The 17940-nt window shown below is 37.2% G+C and overlaps 3 protein-coding genes and 1 long non-coding RNA gene across 6 annotated transcripts in view; 3 read left to right on the top strand and 1 right to left on the bottom strand.

Annotated features, from left to right (window-relative positions):
* The first annotated feature begins 498 nt into the window (after positions 1–498).
* Positions 499–7259, top strand: LOC139984981 (uncharacterized). The gene is made up of 2 exons (XM_071999147.1): positions 499–897; positions 4524–7259. Exons 1-2 carry the CDS (start codon positions 831–833, stop codon positions 7184–7186), a joined length of 2730 nt encoding a protein of 909 aa, XP_071855248.1. The 5' UTR covers positions 499–830; the 3' UTR covers positions 7187–7259.
* Positions 1630–4640, bottom strand: LOC139985003 (uncharacterized). Its single transcript, XR_011799253.1, has 2 exons — positions 4499–4640; positions 1630–4304 (listed from the first exon to the last, which is right to left on the bottom strand). It is a non-coding gene; the product is annotated as an uncharacterized lncRNA (long non-coding RNA).
* Positions 7260–7407: 148 nt separating the features above from the next.
* Positions 7408–13275, top strand: LOC139984993 (uncharacterized). Of its 2 annotated transcripts, XM_071999167.1 has the most exons (7): positions 7408–8865; positions 9222–9406; positions 10548–10607; positions 11396–11527; positions 12396–12547; positions 12703–12820; positions 13149–13275. In XM_071999167.1, exons 1-7 carry the CDS (start codon positions 8577–8579, stop codon positions 13179–13181), a joined length of 969 nt encoding a protein of 322 aa, XP_071855268.1. In that variant the 5' UTR covers positions 7408–8576; the 3' UTR covers positions 13182–13275. The 2 variants fall into 2 exon arrangements, with proteins under 2 accessions (XP_071855268.1, XP_071855267.1); XM_071999166.1 differs by lacking the exon at positions 13149–13275 and having other exon boundaries at positions 12703–13106.
* LOC139984987 (uncharacterized) overlaps positions 13169–17940 on the top strand; it is a 32085-nt gene continuing 27313 nt past the window's right edge. Inside the window, exons 1-2 of one of the 2 annotated variants that reach the window (XM_071999160.1) lie at positions 13169–13275; positions 16119–16272. In XM_071999160.1, coding sequence (XP_071855261.1) covers positions 16209–16272 — 64 coding nt within the window. In that variant the 5' untranslated portion in view covers positions 13169–13275; positions 16119–16208. Of the gene's footprint in view, positions 13276–15958; positions 16273–17940 lie in introns of those variants that run through there. The other variant, XM_071999159.1, reaches the window with a different exon arrangement.

The raw sequence follows: 17940 nt of genomic DNA, 5'->3' as shown, positions 1-17940 counted from the left end.
TAATAACTTTTTCAACACACTGACAAGCAAGTACTGGCTAAAACCAAAGTTTTGGAAGTATCTGACCTATGACATCATCAATCACACATGCACAACTTTTCATGGTCAGGTTCCTCGAGGATCGGTATGCCACACTTTTCCCACAATTTAGGCCATTTTGTATTTTGACCTTCTACCCTGACCCTAAATCTGTCCTATTTAAAATTTCCTCTTCATTCTCTACTTATGATTTGGTCTAATAGCTTACCCTACATGCTGAAAAGCAGAAAATGGATAAAAACCAACATTTTGGTTTTTGACCTGGGACCTTTGACCTAAGATGTCATCAGCACGGAGGCGCGAGTTTACATGGTCTATCGCCTACCCACCAAGTTTGACCTTGATCAGGCTTACGGTCAAAGAGTTCGCAACATTATTTTTGCTCCCTTATACACTTCCTCACATTTCTGATGTGAGATGACGAACAATACCCCATCTTCCTATACATGTAGGGAGGTGAGATGATAAGGTGTGCTCCTGACTGTAGCACCTCCTGTTTAGGGTAGTTGCACCTCCTGATTAGGAAAGCAACGCTACCTATGGTCCTTTTGGCGTTCCATAAACTGGTGGATTTTTGGAACTTGCATCGGTCTATAGTAGTGGATTAATTTTTTAATGTTCTATGGTGCTCTTTGCAAAAGTAATACCATTTGAGAAGTCCATGCAAACTTCTAAGTTATACTTTAGTTATATGTTACCCCTTCAATAACATGTTTGGGTGATGCACGATATTCAATTGTTATCAAGGATTAAGAAGTTCATGAACCGAGTACAGATCCACTGGAAACGAAATGTTTCAGATTTCCGTCAAGGTGGAACCGGAAGAGTCACCTGTGCACGATACCACCGCTTATACTGGTAACAGTTCCGCGAAAAGCCTAATGTATATATAACAGTAAAACAGTGCATTTTCCCAAATCCTTGCCCTTGCCTATGTTCAAATTTACAAACTCTTAGCTTGTAGCATAGACAGGAAGTTCCTTCATCATACTTGTCAGAAAGATTACGAACAGTTTGTTTTTAAGCCATCAATATCCTCTTCCAACTTCTTAGGCCCAGGAGATCACTCACACTTTGGCTTCCAGTGTAACTTTCTACAACAGAAACCGTACACTTGTCTGTGCACCTAATATCAAGTAACCTTCATTATAATGTCGTAGGGTGGTCATTTCTTAGTAGCTTAACCTCTGTTTACGAGGAAGGTAATTATGTGGACAGTGTCACTTCCTGTCAGTGGCGTAGCTAGGGGGGCGTGGGGGGGAGCGACAGCCCCCCACTAAAGCTTGTCGCCCCCCAGTCGCCCCCCACTGAGATTTGGGTGTCGAAAAAAAAAATAACATGTGCGAAAAATATATTATTTAGGGGTGCACCGGATATCCGGTCCGGCCGGACTATCCGGCCGGATAGTGAGAAATTATCCGGTTCCGGTTCCGGCCGGATATTTTTCAAAATCCGGCCGGATATTTTTCAAAATCTGGCTGGATCTTTTTCAAAATCTGGCCTGAATTATTCCTTATAAAGGTGTTGGTATTAACTTAAATCAATGTAAACTATTTCCAAAAATTAATAAAAACATTCAAAGTAAGGAAAAATTAGGTTTAACATGTTTAATTTAATTTTCTCAATGGTCTGACCCACTGTTTCTAAAGATCAACCAAAATAATACAAATACTGTAATAATATGAAGCTAACAAATACAGTTTGCAGTGAAATCATTTCTTGCAGCCTTAATCAGTTTAATATTGTGCAGTTAAAATAGACCATTCATATACTTATCAGTCAAAATATTGTTCCATTAAATCTTTACTTTCCCATTTCTGTTGGCATTCATGTTTTCTCTGAATTTTTATGTGTGAAACAATCTCTTATATGGTCAGAGAGAAACACTTGCATGAAATGTCCAAAATCCAAACATGTGCATTAGGACCTTAAGAAGTCAAAACAATGGATCTTTTTGTGGACCACTACAGTCCATTTCCTGTCTAGAAAGCTGTCAATTGTGGTCATGGCAATATGCAAATTGTAATCTTGGCACTTTTATAAATAGATGAAGCAATGGACTAGAAGAGTTTCCACCAAATGGGTGCCAGTCACAGAAAAACAGTATCTAATTTTCTCACAGAAAGAGATATCTCTTGTCACCATGAAAGTTCCTAAAAGTTCATGAAAAACCTAAATCATTAAGTGTTCTAATGAACATTCAATTCCATTTTAAAGGATAGATAAAAGATAGATAAGAAGTTTCTTCCACTTCTGGAAAGATGCAATGCTTTTTGATTTTTGACTTTACAGATAATATTGCAGTGTAAAAATTTGTTACCAAATAATGAATAATAAAAGACAATTCTAAATCCAGATAGTAGTGTTATATAACAACAATTAAATAATCTTTTATTCAGTATAAAGTATGAGATTTGTGAAATGTAGCTTCCTGTTTTAAAACAAACTTAGTATTTTTCCAGTATTTTTCCAGCAAACAAATTTACATACTGTATCAAGCTTGTCAACAATAATATTGTAGTTATTTTATTAAAGAATGTAGATTACACCACTTCAAGTCATATTTAATCTCATAAATGGGGTCTTAATTTCACCTTCTTTATAATATGCGTATACCTCACCTAAGATTTGCTCCTTGTTTCATACTTCTACTTCTTATTAATGATTTTCTTTTGTGTAGTGAAAAAATCCGGTTCCGGCCGGATTTTATCCGGCCGGATTTCATGTACTATCCGGCAAAATCCGGTTCCGGCCGGATCCAAAAATTTGGATCCGGTGCATCCCTAATATCATTGGTCTGAATGGTCTCGAATCTCCATGATGACAACTCATGAACGACCCTTCGGCCACGGACCGGCAGAAGGCTATAGTTGCTGAAAAAACCTTACGTGACATAGCGCATAGGCCGAGAAGTCTACAGTAGTCGCACTGTACTGAAAACGCATGTTAACGACTGATGAATAATATAATTCCGGCTATACAAGACTACAACACACATGTTTACTACTGAATCTGTGTCTTCAACTGTTCGGGCAAACTTTGCCTTTGTCACTCTTCTTTTTTTTCTTTTTTTTGTCACTGGTGCCCTTTTCAGCTTTTTAGCACTTTTAACTTATTTGCGATTATTGACTTTTATATTGCACTCTCATCTACCTATTGACATTTGTCACATTTTGTTGGTGTAGTTTACTGACAAAATGCTCTAACGTACGGCGGTATTTAATTTATCGGCACTTAATTCTGTTGTACGAAACTCTTTCCAAGAACTGTACTGGTTTTTGTATCTATTTTTTCGAAAACATGAGCACTCACAAAGATACCACAGGGATTGTGATGAGGCGCATGTACTTTCAACACCCATATAAACTTCTGAGTTGTCACAATTGGCGATGACACCTATTTATTCTTCGATTATCTGCAAATTAGCAAGACCCGTAAAGGGTCTTTTCCGGCAATCTAGGGAATGTCTTTACTCAAAAAAATTCTGTTCGCTCCATGCCAACCTGTGGTGGCGCTCCTACAGGCCATTCTTGCCCCCCTAACCAATACCCCTAGCTTTGCCACTGCCGGCCAATCAGTCTATCACCCTTATAATATTTCAGATGCAATTTTTGATGTCAGTTTCACATATAGTTCGGTCATTTCAGTATGTAACTTGGCTGAAAGCCCAGTCAATCTTTCTTAATTTCCACGCGCAATTTGCAGATTTGTCAAAAAATGTCAATGCCGGTGTCAAACTCACAAAAGATATGTCATGATATTTCAAAGTAACTAACCAGATTGTGTTTTTTCTATTCACTAAACTATTTGATGACCATATCAAAACATGGGATCTCAAAATAAAAGGATGTTGAGAAAACTTTAGAGCAGCTTACAGTAGGAGGCCTGGGAAGTGTCATTTCCAATGATCTAGGTGGCCTTTTAGCTAAAAAATGTTGGTACGCTGCGCGCCAACTCATGGTGGCGCTCCGCTTAGATAGTAACAAGAAAATGGTCGAGCCGCCCCAGGAAATGGTCAAGCACCCCTAGCGCCCCCTCACTGAAAAAATCCTGGCTATGCAACTGCTTCCTGTCCCATCCTCTGTAATCCATTGTCAAAGAAAAGATGTTACTTTCACTAATTGTAATCAGTACAGTGTAGCAGATATCCAGCCAGTTGGAGATATAGTATACTGTACTCTGTTATATTTAACTTCTTGGTTGTATCCTTATTTCTTGTTCATATACTGATGTGACAACTGTACGACAGTAAGTAGGCCGAGAAGCTGTAAAGTAAGACAAAGAAAGAAAAAAAAATAACCATGTGAACAATTTCACATTGATCAGTGCAAGAACCTTCCTGATCACTTACAAATAGCAAGGTAAATAGCTAATCTTGTCTGAAGTCCTAAGTAAAATATTCTCATTGAAGTAAAGTGGAATCACTGAAACAGTTTTTTTTTCGTTGTCATTATTTCACCTTGTGTTTTTCTTCAAATTCTCAGTACTGCAGGGACTGTCCTCTGGACACATTGCTCACTCAAATCACCAAGGACATCAACAGGATGTTAAGAAGGAAGAAAAGGAGTCTGTGGAACCAGATGATAGCTACTCATGTCATGTTTTATTCAGACTGGAGGATGGGGCCAATGATGGGGTAGAATACCCTGATGATTCTAAACAAAATACAGGAAAACTAGATGAAACTAGATGTACACTCAATAGAGGAGAGAATCCTGATGAAAGTAGTGATAGCAACAAGCTGTTTAGTCACTCTGGAAGTGTGGAAAAACATGAAAACACACATAAAGAAGAGAGATCCTATCGGTGTAGCTACTGTGACAAAATGTTTGCCCAAGCCTCTAGTTTGAAGAGTCATGAAAGAACACATACAGGAGAGAAACCTTATAAGTGTAAATACTGTAAGAAAATGTTTGCTGATTGTGGAAATGTTAGGACACATGAAAGAACGCACACAGGAGAGAAGCCTTATCAGTGTAACTACTGTGAGAAAAAGTTTGCACGATCTTCTACAGTGAAGAGGCATGAAAGAACACACACAGGAGAGAAGGCTTATCCTTGTAGCTACTGTAATAAAATGTTTGCTTATTCTGGACAATTGAAGATACATGAAAGAATGCACACAGGAGAGAAGCCTTATCAATGTAACTACTGTAAGAAAACGTTTCGGGATTCTAGTAATATGAGGACACATGAAAGAAGTCACACAGGTGAGAAGCCTTATCGGTGCAACTATTGTAAGGAAATGTTTTCAGTATCTGCAAGTTTGAGGACACATGAAAATATACATACAGGAGACAGGTCCTATCAGTGCAAGTACTGTGACAAAAACTTTGCTCAAGTTGCTAGTTTGAAGTGCCATGAAAGAACACATACAGGAGAGAAGCCTTATCAGTGTAGCTACTGTAAGAAAATGTTTGCTTATTCTGGACATTTGAAGGTACATGAAAGAACACATACAGGAGAGAAGCCTTATCAGTGTAACTACTGTGAGAAAAAGTTTGCCCAAGCTGCTAGTTTGAAGAGCCATGAAAGAACACATACAGGAGAGAAACCTTATCAGTGTAACTATTGTGACAAAAAGTTTACCCATGCTGCTAGTTTGAAGAACCATGTAAAAACACACACAGGAGAGAAACCTTATCAGTGTAAATACTGTAAGAAAATGATTGCTTATTCTGGACATCTAAAGGTACATGAAAGAACACATACAGGAGAGAAGCCTTATCAGTGTAGCTACTGTAAGACAAAGTTTGCTTATTCTGGACAATTAAAGATACATGAAAGAACACACACAGGAGCGAAGCCTTATAAGTGTAAATACTGTAAGAAAATGTTTGCTGATTGTGGAAAGGTTAGGACACATGAAAGAAAGCACACAGGAGAGAAACCTTATCACTGTAACTACTGTGACAAAAAGTTTGCCCAAGCTGCTAGTTTGAAGATCCATGAAAGAACACATACAGGAGAGAAGCCTTATCAGTGTAACTATTGTGACAAAAAGTTTACCCAAGCTGCTAGTTTGAAGAACCATGAAAGAACGCACACAGGAGCGAAGGCTTATCAGTGTAGCTACTGTATGAAAATGTTTGCTAGATCTGGACATTTAAAGGTACATGAAAGAACACATACAGGAGAGAAGCCTTATCAGTGTAGCTACTGTAAGACAAAGTTTGCTCATTCTGGACAATTAAAGATACATGAAAGAACACACACAGGAGAGAAGCCTTATAAGTGTAAATACTGTGAGAAAATGTTTGCTGATTGTGGAAAGGTTAGGACACATGAAAGAACACACACAGGAGAGAAGCCTTATCAGTGTAACTATTGTGACAAAAAGTTTGCCTATGCTGCTAGTTTGAAGAACCATGAAAAAACACACACAGGAGAGAAGCCTTATCAGTGTAACTATTGTGACAAAAAGTTTGCCTATGCTGCTAGTTTGAAGAGCCATGAAAAAACACACACAGGGCAGAAGGCTTATCAGTGTGAATACTGTAAGAAAATGTTTGTTAAATCTGGAGAAATGAGGAGACACGTAAGAACACACACAGGGGAGAAACCTTATCAGTGTAACTACTGTAAGGAAACATTTGCTTCATATGGAAGTTTGAGGACACATGAAAGAATACATACAGGAGGCATGTTCTATCAGTGCAAATACTGTGACAATAACTTTGCCCAACCCTCCAGTTTGAAGAGCCATGAAACAACACACACAGGAGAGAAATCTTTTCAGTGTAAATACTGTGACAAAAAGTTTCCCCGTGCTGCTAGTTTGAAGAGCCATGAAACAACACACACAGGAGAGAAACCCTTTCAGTGTAAATACTGTGACAAAAAGTTTCCCCGTGCTGCTAGTTTGAAGAGGCATGAAACAACACACACAGGAGAGAAGCCTTATCACTGTAGCTACTGTAAGAAAATGTTTGCTGATTCTGGACATTTAAAGGTACATGAAAGAACACACACAGGAGAGAAACCTTATCAGTGTGATTACTGTCTCAAAAAGTTTTCTGAATCTGGACAATTTAGGAGACATGAAAGAACACACACAGGAGAGAAATCTTGTCAATGTAGCTGCTGTGAGAGAAAGGTTGCTTTTTCTTTAAATTTGTGGTTAAGTGAAAGTACACATGTACAGTAGGATAGAAGCCTTTTTCTCTATCTGGAGATCTGAAGTAGCAATAGAACACATACTGTAGGAAGAACCCTTAAAGGTATATGGAAACAGAAATAATATTTTCCTTATTACTCTAATTAACATAAAATAACATAAAAATAGCTGCCACTCCCATAAACTATCCATCAAAGATTGACCATGTTGCAAAGTCCTTAATTCTAATTAAATATATGAATAAACATTAGCTTATTATGCATATTTATGATGTAAAGAGTTACTGCCTTATTATGTTACGTTATTTCTTTGTTTTTATAACCTTTGTTTCACAGACATTGAACACATGTTTGTGGCCTAAGGTTATTTTTCTTTGTTAAATATTTTATTGTCTTCTTTGAAAAGAGGAACATCACATTATATAAATGATATATGTGGGCATGTACTTAGGGGATAACTTATTAATGGCTAAAATAAGAATTTTGATGAGGGCAACACTCTATCTACATCATGCATAGTTTGCACATATTTAATAGGTTTTTCAGATTTATCAAAACTTTAAATATGTATATCTTGGAAACAAAACAAGCTTTTCCAAAAAATTCAACATATTATGAATAAACTTATCACACACACCAAATATAATGCATATGGGGCCAATCTGCTAGGTGTCCATATAACTTTAAGAATGTGAATATTGTTGCAGATGGTTTATGCTATCTGCAAATTGGAGGCAAGATGAAAGATAATAATTTGAGGCGAAAAGTCTCATGGAACGAACTAATTGTAGCAAATGGTTTACACTCTCTTTACATGTGTGTAGACACAAGAAAGATATCACACAGGAGAGAAACCTTATTAATGTGGTTAAATTTGAAAAAGTTTGAGGACACATGAAAATATACATACAGGAGGCAGGTCCTATCAGTGCAAGTACTGTGACAATAACTTTGCCCGTGCTGCTAGTTTGAAGAGCCATGAAAGACGACACACCGGAGAGAAGCCTTGTCAGTAAAACTACTGTATGAAAATGTTTGCTGATTCTGGACAAATGAGGGTACATGAAGGTACAAATACAGGATAGAAGCCTATCAATGTGAATATCGGAGCCAACAATTTGTCTTTATCTGGAGCTCTGAGGTAGCATGTAAGAACACATAGGGAAGAGACAACATTGAGGAGAACAGCCTTATGAATGAACTTACATGTGTTTAGGCACATGAAAGATATCATACAGGAGAGAAACCTTATCAATGTAGTTAAATGTGACAAAATGTTTGCTCTTGAAATCTGATTCTGTGATGGCACAAGAAATTATAAATACAGTATAGGGATGAATGTAGCTTTATTGTGGAAAAAATATTCCATTATTTTGTATTGTCTGGTAACACATGGAAAAACTAGAACATAAATTTAAAAGATGGTGAGAACAAAACTTTTAGACAAAAGGAAGGAACATTACACATGGGAGGAGCATTATCAGTGTCACATCTTTAAGAAAATCTTTATCTGTGAGGGTGAGACAACTGCACATATTGCAGAGGCCCTATCAATCATCAAGGAGTGGAACCTTCGGTGGAAACCTAGATTCTTTATGATCGACTATTCTGAAACAGAGTATCAGACCCTTCAAGATGTGTTTCCAGAGGCTCACAAGTATGTTTGCAGCTTTCACAGAGAGCAAGCTTGGATCCGCTGGTGCAGGGAAGGTGGGTTTCAATCTAACTTTTATCATCAAATACAGGCACTAGACTGCAACACAAACCTACTTATCAACTTACTACTAGTATCTACCTACTCTGTTCCAGAATTGGTCATGTCATAAATGGTGAGGGCATTAGTTGGCTTTATCATTTCCAGCATTGTTTACCACATACTATCAGTATGTACATAAGACTGTTTTGGGCTACAGATTAACACTGAAGGATTCCACAGCTTTGATAGTTCATTTTCGATTTGAACCAGCTGGCACTTTCACAGAACCTAAGTTAAGTAGAAGGCTTCTTCTTTGTTGTTTCCCACACCAATTTAACACTAACCATGAAACATCTTTTTTGTTCCACAGAAAAAAAAAACCAACTAACCACTGACAACCAACACCACCTCTTGAAAATGCTGAGGGACATTGCAACAGCAAACTCAGAAGAAAAGTGTGACAAAGGGATCCACATTTTGCGTTCAAGCAAGTTGTACGCCTCAAACAACAGATTGAAAGCATACACTGAGACTAGAAGGCTTGGCATATGTCAGGTATGTTATTGCTTCATCATAAAATTAATGCAATACTTCCAAAATGAGATCCAGCTATTTGCTTTCCTTCTTACTTGTGATTTTTAGCTCCCAAGAATCAATTACAAAATAAATCATTTCATTTAAGTTATCAGACAATAACTGTAAGGTCGTATCAATTTTTGCCCAAGCTTTTATTCACATAACTGGTACATAAAAGATATTTGCTATGAATCAACTAATATAAATATAAGTACATTGTCTTTCTAGTTATAAACGTGTCATACATTGACATGCATGTGTGATGACTAGTTTTCATTAGGACAACATTGTTACAATAACACAAAATTTGCGCATTGTCAGTAACTCTATATTCACTATCAAATTGATGTATTCCCTGCAAGATAAATTGGATGCCACATAGGTACGGCCTTACAGTAACTATACATTGCGTTAATTAGCTTTCCTGATACTTGTTCATACAGATAACACGTATGTTCAAGTGTTCAGTGTCTTCAAAGGTTCTAGCTAAGGCTTACAAGTAAATGACTGAAACAGTGTTTGATTGATAATGATTTCAGTTGAACTTTTAATATCTAAGTACTTTGAAGTTTAAATAAAGCCAGCTCAAATTCAATGCTTGCTAGTTCTGCTACACTTGGTACTACTCGAAACCTTAGTACAATTACAGGAAAGTACAGTCCAGTTTTGTGATACATTTAATAGTCTATCCACTTCATATGAATTTAACTTCTGTGAACTCTGTAAGTTGCATATGATCTAACAACAAGCACTTTGTGGTAAAACTGTCAACAATAGTAAAAATGAAATGAGGAGAATTGCAATTTCATGAAAGAGACAGTAAATGTTCATATTTCAGAACAGTTCAAGGCTGAACATTACCCATTTACTTAACAGCGATGGTGCAGAGCATATGCACTGCCTGGCTTCAATGTATCATTCACAACAAACAATGGAGTAGAAGCACTTAACAGAACACTGAAGCAGTTCTACCTTAAGTTGACAACAACAAACACTGTCTCTTCATTGGCTGAAACTCTGGTGTTGGACTTCATACCAGATCAACTGATGTCCTACACAAGAAAAAACTATGCCTTCAGATATCTAAAAGACAAAAATGCTATCCTTTTTCTACCAACAGACCCACCCCCCAAAAAGAGGGTACATTTCGAAGCAACAGGCAGTGGTGACAAATCCAGTGGTGAGAAAATCCTGAATATGATAACTACTTTTTAAGTATCAAAACAAAATACAGTTTTGTGTTTATAATGTGTTACATTTAACCCACCATTTATCTTGAAGCATGATATCTAAAAGACATAAATGCTATCCTTTTTCTACCAACAGACCCACCCCCCCCACCCCCATAAATTATCTTTGTGCTTCAGCTTCACTATGACATATATTTGCAGGAAACTTGTCACATCAAGGACTTTTCTCATTTGAAATATAATGGCCTTTGAATGGCAGAAGCAACCATGTTCAACTACTTAATGTGAAGACAACAGTATGTACTAAAATAAAGTACAGTATAGCACTGGACATTGCTGCACCATTTACCCACAAATTATGTCAATCCTCAGAGACAGACCAACTCTTGCAAGAAATAGAAAAGTCTGAGACGACCAACCTCAAAAGGATTCACAGGGAGCAACGTTACCATGTGTGTGGGGAGGTGTTGGAATATGATGATTTCAAAAGCCTTATCTACCCAAACTGGCTTAATGACAAGGTAACACTTTCGTTTTACATTTTAATAATATGAATAGTTTGCCATCAGCCGATGGCAAATCTAATTGTTGCTGATAGCAGCAAGATGTCCACTTTATTCAACCTGGCCCTAAACCCTGATTTATGCTTTAATACACTAAGCTATACTGAAAGTGACCCTCATCCAAATATGAGTTGCTTGACTCACTTCGAGAAATATGTCCAGTTAACGTGAACTGCATCTAATCTTTAATAAATGAACATATTTGTATTTTGCAGGTAATGAATGCATACCTCTCTGTACTACGTTCACAATGTAATACAAGTGATACCAACCACGTCTTCATCATCCCATCGTATCTGGCAGTTTTATGGGATGCTGGGAGATTTAACACATGGATGATGCGAGAGGTGATTCTTTTTGCATTTCTTTACCCCTTTCCCTGCTTTTCATTTTTCCGACAGTAACATGTATTCTGTAAAGGTTGATTCACAATTTCTATGCGTAAAATATATTCATTGATATTTAAACCTGTTCGTATTTATAATTTGTAAGCTCGGCAGCAATCTCGTGCAATCTTGCATGGCAAACATTCCCAGATGCGGAATTCTTCACATTACAGCACCGCACAATAGTTAGTTTAAATTGTTTTGTGTGAGAAGCCGAGACGTCTCGCACTGGGCATATTCCTCCCATACTGCAAAGTCTTTGTACAGACCACGGCCATGCATGCTGTTAAGATAATTTTTTTCCCACACCTTAAGACTACCAACTAAGCCGTTATTTTCAAGAGTCCAAAGAGGTACGTTAATTTATGTTATGGTTTAATGTTATAAGTTTACCCCGGACCTAAAGGCTTCTGCCTGTCCAATTGTATATGTATTTGAACGAATGTGCACTTTGTAGTTGTTTGTATCATTATTATTTGTATTTGTAGTTTTCACGAAGTTAAAGAACAAAAGAAGAAGAATAAATTAAAGAGCAACCTTCCGTAGAAGACTCGGTCCTTTTTGACGGCTTCAGTTATATATTCGTTAAATGGATAAGTGCTCTGCTATGTTATTCCTTGCAATGCTCTCCTAAAGCAACTTTTCTCTATAGGTTGCTATGCATGCAAACTATTTAAACACAGTATATTCTTATTATGCCTCCTCTCTATGAAGTTTCCTCTTATAACAATAAACTGGTAAGGCTGGAACCTTATGATTATATTCCTATCTGCTGAACTGATGTAAGGTACCTTATAATGCTTTTTGTCCATTTCTTTCAACCAATTAGATAAATCTGGTCATGTTTAAATGGATCTTCATGCCCATTAACATCACTAACAACCATTGGATTCTCTTGGCGGCCAATGTTCCACAGATGTCTGTGTCAATTCTTGACTCAATGGACACTGGAAAGGGTCTATCCTACATAGGAAAATGGAAGTAAGTATTGAGCTGGTTTTGTAACTTGTTTATAGTTGTAAATTTCAAACTCAATAAAATTAATGCAAGAGAGACTAGTTCTGTTTCCTCCAAACAAAGGTAGCATATTTGAGACTCAAAAATGTTAAATATCTGCAATTATTACAACCTTTCAGGAAGGTCATGCATAATCGCTCAATGCTAGTTGGAGAGCTTGATGGAGAATGGAAGACTGGACATTTGATGTCAGCCCAACAGAAAGATGGGAACTCATGTGGGTCTTTTGTATTAATGGTGAGTATATCCAATAGAGGTCCTACCAATTTACAAACTCATTTAAAGAAAGAAAAAAATTCTCCAAATTGTTCTCAGACATGAAGCATGAACACAGAAAAAGATGACTGAATGTCCCAGTGAAGTATATGTTTTTCAGCGTGGTAATTAAGCAGTTTAAGAATTTTGACGATATTTGAAAATCTGGCATAGTTTGAGCCAATACAGTATACCTTAAAGAATTATGGTATATCTTATTGTGATAGACTTAATCTGTGAACTTTGAAGAGATAAAAAAAAGAAATATGCTGTACTACCATTGTGCCATATTTCAATGGTTTTCTTACAGAATGCTTTAGCTTTGACTCGGACATCCTTTTAGAAAGTCTTACACATGAGCATGTACTGCTGACGAGGAAGTATGTCTTCACCGTACTTAAGAAGAATGCAGTGAAACCACCAGGGCAGAGGAAAAGGTGGGACATGCCTGGTTGTCTTCAGCCTGAAATGCCTGTAATGTGGGTAGCATGTGATGTATGTGGAAGATGGTGTCATTTCCTTTGTGTGGGAATGCAAGAGTACCTGTGTCCCATATGCATAGCTCAATATAGATAGTATGAGACTATCATCAAAGAAAATAGGTTCATGTTAATATGAAAGTGCCCCCTCACAGAACTGAACACTCTGGAATTCCCCATATATGGGCCACAGGTACAGATTTTCAGCAGAAAGTTCTACTGGAGTTCATACCTCCAGCTGTAGAGCTGGGTGCTTATTACTATTGTGTACCCAAATTGCATGGCCAGGCAAGACCACTGTTTATTATGCTTGGATAACTTCAGAGTTGGCTTCCTTGCAGAGTGCTTAAATATCATGTTACTGTTCGAAAGAAAGATCATCTTCTTAGACTGATAAGACTCATATGCAGGAATCAGTGACTTTGTTTTTTTTACTAAAATGTTTATCATTAGATGCAAGGCTGCACAATTTGTGTCAATTTCTGAAAGGGGCATTTCATGTCATGTATCTAGTGGTCTAGTTGTTACCAAGACTTTTCTTGTGGCTTCAGGTACTTTAAAAATCTTGTAATAAATGGCCTAGAGTATTGAATTCATGTAAGACCATCAGCTGCATGCTAATGTTGAGTTTTAACAAAAAATGTTGACGAGTCCACAAATATTTGTCTTGGGGCTTCATGTATATAAGAGGTCCGAGGTCCAAACTTTAGGACCAAAAAAAGAATACTGCAAGCGGCGCGATGGATTTTTTTGGGTTTGTGCCCCGCGATGTATTGTGTCCACGCGGCAGGCGCCTTTTTTTTACTGCTCAAAGCGATATCTATTTTCACGTTTACCCGCCCGTATGGAAAGCCATTTTAACATTTAATCGGGAATTTGAGATATCTTAAATTGTTTCTTATTTCAGATATCTTAAATTCTATTTCAGATATCTAAAATTAAATTCGAGATATCTTAAATTGAATTCGAGATATCTGAAATTCAAATTCAGATATCTGAAATTGAATTCGATATATACGAAATTGAATTCGAGATATCTGAAATTCAAATTCAGATATCTGCAATTGAATTCAAGATATCTGAAATTATATTTCAGATAGCCTATCTAAAATTGAATTCGAGATCTCTGCAATTGAACTCGAGATATCTGATATTCTATTTCAGATATCTGAAATAGAATTGCAGATATCCTGAATTCAATTTCAGATATCTCGAATTCAATTTCAGATATCTCGAATTCAATTTCAGATATCTCGAATTCAGTGTCAGATATCTGAAATTCTCTGGTATTTCAAGATATCTGAAATTGATTTTAAGATATATGCAATTATTTGTAGATATCTTAAATCAATTGGAGATATCTGTAATTTAATTTGAGATATCTGAAATTATTTCGAGATATCTGAAATTATTTCGAGATATCTGAAATTCCTTATTAAATGTGAAAATGGCTTTCCATACGCCCGATAGTTATGTATTTTAACAAGGGGCAATGATTGGTCACACAGCACGCGTCGCTACCAGTGTGGACGTTTTCAAATTTCCCCGACTGAGCCCCGAGGTTGAGCGGGCATGGCTATCCCCCCTCCCTATTTGCGCAGACCATCCCCCCCCCCTCCATGGTACGCCTGTAACATATTTTGGTTTAAATCGAAACACATTTTATTCGAAAATTGATTTGGCCCAAAACGATTTTGGTCCCAAAAAATTAATAGGCCCATATATAAAGTAAAGTTTCTGGTCACAAGCAATTTTCTTATAGGAATCGGGTCTGATTTTTGTGTCGTCTGTTTTTGCCCCCTCTCCTAAAGGGTCCTTGATAGGGACTCAAGTGTTCTTTCTGATCCTTTTTTTCCCCTACTAAACTAAACTAAGAGTACACAAATCGGGTTGTTACTAAAACGAATGACAATATGTTGTACACACTAAAACGAATGACAGTAATGACAGCACAGACATTTGCTTCAACCGGATATCACAGTTCAGACTTCGTGGGTATATTTAAGCCACGCAAACCGAGTGGACGCGAAGTGCGTGGCTTACAGATCTAGTAAAGTACGGACTAGTCTCTAGTACGGACAAGATACAAACGCACCTTATGGTAAGCGAAATTGTAAGTCTGATTTTAAAAAGTAAAGTTAACGTCATTTTTTCTGATATTAATTGTTAGAAACTAACAATACTATACTCTTGAAACGGCTTCAGTTATCTTTCTATATTAATCTACAGAGGTAAATGTCAAAAGCACAGCACTCAAGCGCATTCTCACACAAAAACTCTCCCTGTGGTTTCTATCCGTAAATTACACCAAAACCCTGCAACCACGTAACATGCGATTTTCCTCAAATCCTTTTTGCGCAGAAAACCAATAACCGCATTTACTCCACTCATTTTATCACTTCACACCACTGTCCTTCGTTGTCATTCGTTCGGCATTTGGTGTCATTCGCGAATGATAATTAACTCTGTACAAAGTCAATTGTCATTCGCTGTCATTCGTTCTAGTTTGTCCCCACCATAGAAATTGATTAAATTTCTATGGTCCCCGCTACTCTACAATAATATAGGGTACAAATTACGGCATAGAAATTGAACTTCAATTTCTATGTTTAGTACAACGATACACTACTCAGTCAAAAGATTATCCCTTTTCAGTTTGGTACGTACCAGAGCCGTTTATCTAAATATACGGCTCTGGTACGTACGTATTATAAACATGTATGGCTGAGTGCACAAAGTACGAATACGTTTGGGTATCGGAACAACTAAACGTTTTCGTTTTCTGGTTTAATATTACGCAGTGTAAAATTTAAACTGATTACAAGACGAAACGGATCAACCGCAAAACAAGCAGAAGATCATCAACCGAGCACTTATCCACGGGAAACAAAATGTTTCAGATCTCCGTAAAGGTGGAACCAGGGTCACCGTCTCACGATAGCACTGTTAACACAGGTAACGGTTCCGCGAATAGTCTAGTTATATCGTATTTGAGTAACTATAAATAATGGGCTTAACAGCTGTACCCAGCTTTCCCTGTAAACGTTTATCCAGAAGTTGGGATCTGAAGAAAAGTAGTAGATATAATTCAGACTGGGAAAAGTGGGATAGTTAAGTTTGGTAGAAGAAAACGATCAGGAGGGACACTGAAGTCCCCATCAAGGACCCTAGTATAGGAGAGATAAAAAAAGCTGAAGACACAAACACTCAGACCCGATTACAATGCATTCTTAAACCCATTCACACTACTACTTGCAAGTACAACTTTCTTAGGCAAACTGTTCCTTGGTAATGTAAAAAGTGCTTTGTGTGGTGGATACAATGACATACATGTAAAAATTGGATATCTGCCAAAAGGGAGCAAGATTTTGCTTAGTTGTCATTCACAAAAAGTTATCTCCTTCCTACCCTCTTTCCCCTGTTGGTTTCTTTCTTCTCTTCCTCCCTTGTCTACTTATCCTCTTACATCTATCTCTTTTGTGTTCACCCTGCTCATTAAAGGGTGTGAAGACTCGCACAAAAAGGAACGTCTATTGCAGGTAATCTGACCTAGTTTCGAATGAGTTGTAACAGAAGTGTTAGACACCACCATCGATCCCAGAAAATACACACACAGCTTGCTACCTTCGGTATTGAGACACTAGTGTACAGTCAATGTATGCAGCTACGGTCAATACCCACAACACAGTGTACATAGCAGCGATGGACAACTAAGGTCTAGAAAACAGATAACAAGATATCTTGTTTCATTAAGTACTGTCTGAAGTTTGTATTCACAAGAAGAAAACTTGCAAGCAACAGAAAGTTAACTTTTTTTCAGAGGGCAGTACACTGTTTGGGGCAAGTCTTCAATGCATTTAATCCATTCCCCAGTTGACAGATTCATATACTAATCACAAAATTTACAAAAATCAGTCCTTGTTGATGCAATATGATATGATAACATTTTCAACAATTTTGTAATTTACATCACCTTCAACCACCAGAAAATAATTTAAACACCAAAAAGATTATGATTGTGGTTACTGTAAAGGTCAGTGGTCATCTGAGGTGACCATGGGTCAAAGTACAAAAAATAGCCTTGTGAACAATTTCATATTGATCAGTGCAAGAACCTTCCTGATCACTTTCAAATAACAAGGTAGATAGCAAATCTTATCTGCAGTCCTAAATGTAATAATTCTCATTTAAGAAAAGTAGAATAAATAAAAAGGTTGGTTTCTGTTTTCATTATTTCACCTCGTTTTTGCTTCATTTTTCAGTATCGCAGGGACTGTCCTCTGGACACATTGCTCACTCACATCACCAAGGACATCAACAGGATGTTAAGAAGGAAGAAAATGAGTCTGGGGAACCAGTCGATAGCTACTCATGTCATGTTTTATTCAGCCTGGAGGATGAGGTCAATAATGGAGAAGAATACCCTGATGATTCAAAAAAAAATATAGTAAAACCAGAAAATACAGAGATTTGTACACTTAATAGAGAAGAGAATCCTGATGAAAGTAGTGATGGCAACAATCTGTTTACTCACTCTGGAAGTGTGGAAAAACATGAAAACACACATGCAGGAGAGAGGTCCTATCAGTGTAACTACTGTGACAAAAAGTTTACCCAAGCTGG

Source organism: Apostichopus japonicus, chromosome 17 (genome assembly GCF_037975245.1).
Source record: "Apostichopus japonicus isolate 1M-3 chromosome 17, ASM3797524v1, whole genome shotgun sequence".
NCBI lineage: Eukaryota > Metazoa > Echinodermata > Holothuroidea > Aspidochirotida > Stichopodidae > Apostichopus > Apostichopus japonicus.
This window is presented reverse-complemented; position numbering and strand designations above follow the sequence as displayed.

Bases quoted from the DNA above. Each gene is read 5' to 3' on its own strand.
- LOC139984993 (XM_071999166.1), top strand. From the start codon at position 8,577: ATGGTGAGAACAAAACTTTTAGACAAAAGGAAGGAACATTACACATGG. The intron at 11,528-12,395 runs GTGATTCTTTTT...TCAACCAATTAG, and splicing joins ACACATGGATGATGCGAGAG to ATAAATCTGGTCATGTTTAA. The intron at 12,548-12,702 runs GTAAGTATTGAG...ACAACCTTTCAG, and splicing joins TCCTACATAGGAAAATGGAA to GAAGGTCATGCATAATCGCT.
- LOC139984981 (XM_071999147.1), top strand. From the start codon at position 831: ATGTTTCAGATTTCCGTCAAGGTGGAACCGGAAGAGTCACCTGTGCAC. The intron at 898-4,523 runs GTAACAGTTCCG...TCAAATTCTCAG, and splicing joins CGATACCACCGCTTATACTG to TACTGCAGGGACTGTCCTCT.